Raw genomic sequence first — 5,721 nt, 5'->3', positions numbered from 1 at the left:
TAAAATGCATATCGACCAGGAGAGCCCCCCCCCCCCTGATATCGACTACAACAAACGTCGATGCAGGCCACGATCAGTCGGCACTGATAGCTGGGCGCAGGGGCTAAGTTAGACCAGCTATCTACCCATGAAGTTGAAAAAATGGCGCAATCCTGTGCGCTTGCGCTACAGCGCGATTTACGCTAAGCTAATCATTATGACGGATTGCTTATAGCTTCCTCTATACGTGATCTTCTCCCCAGGGCGCGAGAGCGAATGCAGCGTATGAACGAAGCAAGTAACTGTGTTTCCTCGGCAGGCGCGGGATTGCGCAGAGCAAAAATCTATAACGCAATTTACTAGCAGCGCCCACTGGCTTGTCTGATAGCGCATTCTCAAGAAAATGTGAAGGCGCTCTTGCGGAGCGGCTAAGACGAAAGCTTTCGCGAAGTTTAGGAGAAGACGTATTCATTGATATCATTGGGGCGTTAAATCATGCACAGTTGCGAAGTCCTGTGAACTCGCGCGAATGTGCTGCGAACTTGCAGCTCGGCGATCCCCCCCCCCCGCCCTGCCCCCCCGCCCTGCCCCCCCCCCTCCTCGGCACTGCGGGGGGAGGGACACCCTCCCCCCTGCATCCCCCCTCCCCCCTCCCCCCGCTAGAGGGGGGGACCAGGGGGGACCAGGGGGGTCCACCCCCCCGCTGTAAGATGCGTGTCGACCAGTTCACGACCACATTTGGGCATCGACCAGGCAACGACCACATTCGCGTTAGCTGGGCGCAGGGGCTAAGTTGGATCCTTAAACTTTGTATTGGCAGGGCCCAAATTTTGAATCGCGGTGCACGATTCCCCCTCCCGCTTTGCACGCGTCGCCCAGTCTCCCCCGTGCAATCCCAGCTCTCTCGCCAGTCTTACAGTACTACATAGCAAGGGAGCTGCTGCTTGGGCTTCAAAGCTGTGCGAACGGTGGGTCCCACCGTTCGCACAGCGAGGGAGAAAGCCCGAATCGTGCACTGGCACGGACGGGCACGGATGGGGGCACACAGGGGCAATCTTCGCTGGCCGAAAAAAGGCCAGTGGCTTTGGCAAATCCCTGTAAGCGTCAGTTCGATAATACAGTGTTTTGAGTCCTTAGTTGTTTGCGACGTCCTGCTCGACCCCAGTGTGCTTCATGCACCCGCAGCAGCAGCCCGCGCAACTCGTGCCAGACCCCTTTCTGTGCCTTGTATGCATGGCCATACACCGTTGAACCTGAACCTGCCTCTGGCGTAGATGGATAATATTGCCGCGGGAGACGGGATGATATTGCCGGCACGCACAGGCTGTACGGCCCAGCGCTGCGACAGTTGGCAACATCCCGCTTATGCAGCTTGAGTGTTTGCTCATACCGGACAGGCCTACACACTGTCTTACTTGTCAGCTCATTGATACGCCTGTACTTTCTGGAAACGGGCCGCGATCGGCGAAATGCACACTCTATACTCTCGCTAAATACAGGCAACCTCCAGCAGAATGCTGGCTTTAGCTTGCGTAGCCCTTCTTGCAGCTGCTGGTCCTTGGAGCCTAGCGGACGCAGCTGCAGGGCGCGAGGAGGCGTTCATTGGATACAGCGAGCGCGCAGCTGAGTGCAAAGACCGGCTGGAGGACTGCCACGGAAAAGCAAAGCGTAATGGCTGCATCCGCGACCCCTATAACATGCGGACATTCTGCCCAATTTCGTGCGGGGTGTCCAAGTGCATGTCGACGGGGACGCTGAAGGTAGGTCCCTGCCTTGCATCTGCACACAAATTATTCCTCACGAGCGTAGCTGGTAACGGTCTGGGGCTGGTGCTCATAGGGAAACAGACCAGGCCGGTGTTCATCCTCTTCTGCACCCGCCGCTCGCGTGAACCTGGCGCGGGCCTCTGCTGACACCCCCCCTTTCTCTCTCTCGCTCCCGCCCCTGCTCCCCCTTCCCCACCTGCAGGTCCGCCACCGCGGCTCGGTCACACAGGAGGACACGTCAGCGTTCGCCCAGCGCTGGACGGCGGGGCAGCTGGGCAAGCAGGGGGCCAGCGCGGGCGCGCACTCCCACTTCCGCAACATCATGCTAGGAGGTGAGCCCCGTGACGCTACCCCGCCCCCCCCCCAAAGGCCGACCAGCCTGTGCCTTTGCGAGCGGCGGCTGCCCCTCATCATGCGCTTGAGCCCGCGGCTTCATGCCACAACCATGGACGGCTGCTGCCCGGTTGTGCCCGGTGCTCAGACCCTGTGCCGTAGCCCGCAGCCCCAGCCCCTCTCTGTGCTTCCTCCCTCCCCACCCCCCACCCAGCCCCGCTTTGCTAACCCCCGTACCCGCACGCCCACCCAAACACACGCACACACACGCGTACACGACACACACACACACACACACACACGCACACACACACACACACACACGCGGTATTTGTTGGTAACTGCGCGCGCGTGTATGGCGGAATTGTTCCGTTTGATTCGTTGTTTAACACACACACGCCCCACCCCCCAGGCGACAAGCTGCAGCTGAGCTCTGTGGGTGTGGGCACCTACCTGGGCGCACTGGACGCCCGCACCGACGAGGCGGTGGCGGCGGCGGTCGTCTACTCGGTGGCGTCGGGCTGGAACGTCATCGACACAGGTGGGTGGGAAAGGGAGTGGGTGGGCGGGAGGGTGAAACATTGGGAACAGGATAGCACCATCGACGACCGAAGGGAACCCGCGCCGTGGCGCGTGGGTAGGGAGGGTGGGAGGCGTGGGGTAGGTTCCTGGGTAATCGACGTCATGCTAGCCAACACGCTGGATTCGGAATCTGCCAGCAGGTGGGTGGGGCTGTGGGGCGGGGTGGGTTGAGGTGGGGTCAGGGTCAGGGTCGGGAGTTGGAACAGCTCAGCGGTGGGTGGGGCCGTGGAGCCGTGGGGCCCCCACCTCGCCCCGCCCCGCCCCGCGGGTATTGTCCGCGTCATACGTGCGCCGCGCCCGACCATCCGGGCGTCACCGAGCTATACGCGATCGCGTTACTGACGCTACTACAATACGATCAACCTACTTAGGATAGTCGTTAGACAAAATGGGAGAGCAGCAGCAGCAGCCTTCGGCGGGTCTACGCGCTGGCACTGGCCGCTGGACTTCACGGACATCGGTAACAAAACGCGTCTGCTATGCTATTGTACCTGGCTACGCCTTCACTTCTTAAATAATCATGAATGCAACCCTCCCCCATTCCCTCGCTCACAGCCAGTAATTACCGCTGGGGCCGCGCCGAGGCCGCTGTGGGCGCGGCTCTGGACTCACTGCTGGCGGGTGCGTCCGTGAGGGACTTCCTGCAGGTGCGTGAGGGGTATTTGGGGGGGGCGGGGCTGTTCTTCCCTTGCTCCCATTCCCCTAACCGCGCAGCCCACCTCCTCCGCTGCTATTGCCATGTTCCCAACGTCTTTCCCTTGCGCTCCTCCCCGAATCCCCCACTTCCACATCCTCTTCCCCCACCACCACGCCTGCTGTCTACTTCGCTACATTTCTCTTTACCAATCCTTGCAACAACACCCCCCCCCACTTCTGCAGTCTTCAGTGCATCCTGTACCGCCTTTCCTAACATCCTTGCAATCCCCACTCCCCCCCCTTCCACGATGCGCTCCTCCCCGAATCCCCTACTTCCACATACTCTTCCCCCACCACCACGCCTGCTGTCTACCTCGCTACGTTCCTCTGTACCAATCCTTGCAACCCCCCTCCCACTTTAAAATCGTCATGAATGTAACCCCACCCCAACCATCAGGATGGCGCCTACGCTGCCGACGTCACTCGCGGCATGCTGTTCATCAGCACCAAGGCCGGGTTTGTGGATGAGGCGCTGGTGCGACAGCTGGTCAAGGTGAGGGAGCCCGACGACTCCTTTGATCATTGGGATCCATTTACTTGGGCTCGGGGCGTTGGTGCGTGGCCCGACGACTCCTTTGACTGTCGGGACCTATTTACTTGGGCTCGGGGCCTCGGGCACATAACCCCGCACGGGGGGCGGGCGGGTGGGCGGGCGGACGGAGGGGGTTTCGTTGGACCCTACACGAAGCGAACGCATGAACGACGACAGAGGGGTCATGGGATGGAAGCGCACAGAGAGAGGAGGAGCCCGTTGGGGGAAGGGATGGGGGTGGCCAGGGGGCGACGGGGCCAAGTCCAAGCCCGGAATACGCGCGACCCAGGACCCATGCAGCACACAGGAGGGCAGGGTACGGGGGACAGCTAAGGGTGGGGGTTAACGTTATACCAATCGAGTGGGGTGGGGTGGGGTACACCCACCCACTTCACCTTCCACAGACTGCTCATGCCTGGAACCCCACCCGCCCACCCACCCCACCCCATCTCCTCCGCGCTCTATGGGCGCTGGATTGGCAACAACCATGCATGTAACCCCCAGCCCCCTGTACCTGGCTACGCCTTCACTTCTTAACTAATCATGAATGTAAAACCCCCGCTTGAATATTCATGAATGTAAACCCCCCTGCTTCAGGACAAGGCTCTGAGCCGCAAGGAGGTGGTGTCCGGGCACAGCCTGGCGCCCGCCTACCTGCGAGCCAGCGTGGAGGCCTCGCTGGAGCGACTCAACCTGCACACGGTAGGTGGGAGGGGGAGGGGGGGAGGGGGAGGGGTGGAGGGGTTGAGGGGGGAGGAGGGGGAGGAGGGGTGGAGGGGGAGGGGTTGAGGGGAAGAGGGAGGGGTTTAGGGGGAGGAGAGAGGGGTGGGAGGGGGTTGTAGATACCAGCCCAAGCTAAACGAAGGGGGGGTGGTAGGAAGAGGAGGAGGGGGAGGGAAGAGGAGAAGGGGGTGGCAGGAGGCGCCCTGGCTGGTGGGGAGCCAGGGGGCGCTAGGGCGGAGCCTGTTGCTGGGAGCTCGGTGGCGGTGGTGGTGCTGGGGGGACAATGGGGGCTGGCAGCTGGGGAGGGGGAGGAACCATTCATGCGATCGGGCTCGTTGTTGTTGTTGTTGGTGGTGGTGGTGGGTGGTGCTTGTGGGACAATGGGGGCTGGCAGTTGGGATAGGTCTGTGTGTGTGGCGGCAGGTCCTGGGCAGCTCGCTCCAGGCTGCCGCGGAGGAAGCGAGTGGCCAATGGGGCCATGGCACCTACCCGTATGGCAGGGCACGGGCAGTATGGCTCCTACCCGTGCTCGGCACCCATGCACACAAGTGTTTTCTTTCCTGTTTTCTTTCCTCCTCTCCCCTCTCACCTTAACGTTAGAGCCCCCGCTGTCCCCTCTCCCCCCTGCCTCCCCGCTCCCGGCCCCCCCCTCGCCCCCTGCGGATGCCGTACCAATGTGCTTGGTTACAACTCCGCTTCTTTTGAAGAGCAATACTTATGAGTGTAACCCCCTGCCTGCCTGCCTCCCCTCCCCCTGCCGCAGGTGGACCTGGTGTATCTACACAACCCGGCGGAGATGCAGCTGCAGGCGCTGGGCAAGGCGGGATTCAGGAGCAAGATGGTGCAGGTGGGGGCGGTGGAGGAGGGGGAGGGGGTTACATTCGTGATTATTGAAGGAAGTGGTAGACGGTAGACCATCTTGCGGAACATCAAGTGTTACCGACGGGGGAGGAGGAGGGGGCCGGGGCAGGAGGAGAGGAGGGGGCGTTGGAGGAGGCAGAGGAGGGGGCGGAGGAGGGGGCGGAGGGAGCAAGATGGTGCAGGTGGGGGCGGTGGAGGAGGGGGAAAGGAGGAGGAGGGGGGAGCCGGTGGAGGGGGCGGGGGGAGGAT

The 5,721-nt window shown here is 62.0% G+C and overlaps 2 protein-coding genes across 2 annotated transcripts in view; one reads left to right on the top strand and one right to left on the bottom strand.

Moving 5' to 3' along the window:
- Positions 1–466, bottom strand: part of CHLRE_04g218526v5 (uncharacterized protein) — a 5,622-nt gene extending 5,156 nt beyond the window's left edge. The window contains exon 1 of the mRNA XM_043061841.1: positions 126–466. The gene's annotated coding sequence lies outside the window, so the exon portion shown is untranslated. The remainder of the gene's footprint in view (positions 1–125) is intronic.
- Positions 467–1,376: 910 nt separating this feature from the next.
- Positions 1,377–5,721, top strand: part of CHLRE_04g218500v5 (uncharacterized protein) — a 10,786-nt gene continuing 6,441 nt past the window's right edge. Inside the window, exons 1-7 of the mRNA XM_043061840.1 lie at positions 1,377–1,739; positions 1,948–2,077; positions 2,491–2,619; positions 3,216–3,307; positions 3,754–3,849; positions 4,486–4,590; positions 5,375–5,458. Coding sequence (XP_042925192.1) covers positions 1,494–1,739; positions 1,948–2,077; positions 2,491–2,619; positions 3,216–3,307; positions 3,754–3,849; positions 4,486–4,590; positions 5,375–5,458 — 882 coding nt within the window. The 5' untranslated portion in view covers positions 1,377–1,493. The remainder of the gene's footprint in view (positions 1,740–1,947; positions 2,078–2,490; positions 2,620–3,215; positions 3,308–3,753; positions 3,850–4,485; positions 4,591–5,374; positions 5,459–5,721) is intronic.

The sequence above is a fragment of the Chlamydomonas reinhardtii genome, chromosome 4, assembly GCF_000002595.2.
Source record: "Chlamydomonas reinhardtii strain CC-503 cw92 mt+ chromosome 4, whole genome shotgun sequence".
Classification (NCBI taxonomy): Eukaryota; Viridiplantae; Chlorophyta; class Chlorophyceae; order Chlamydomonadales; family Chlamydomonadaceae; genus Chlamydomonas; species Chlamydomonas reinhardtii.
This window is presented reverse-complemented; position numbering and strand designations above follow the sequence as displayed.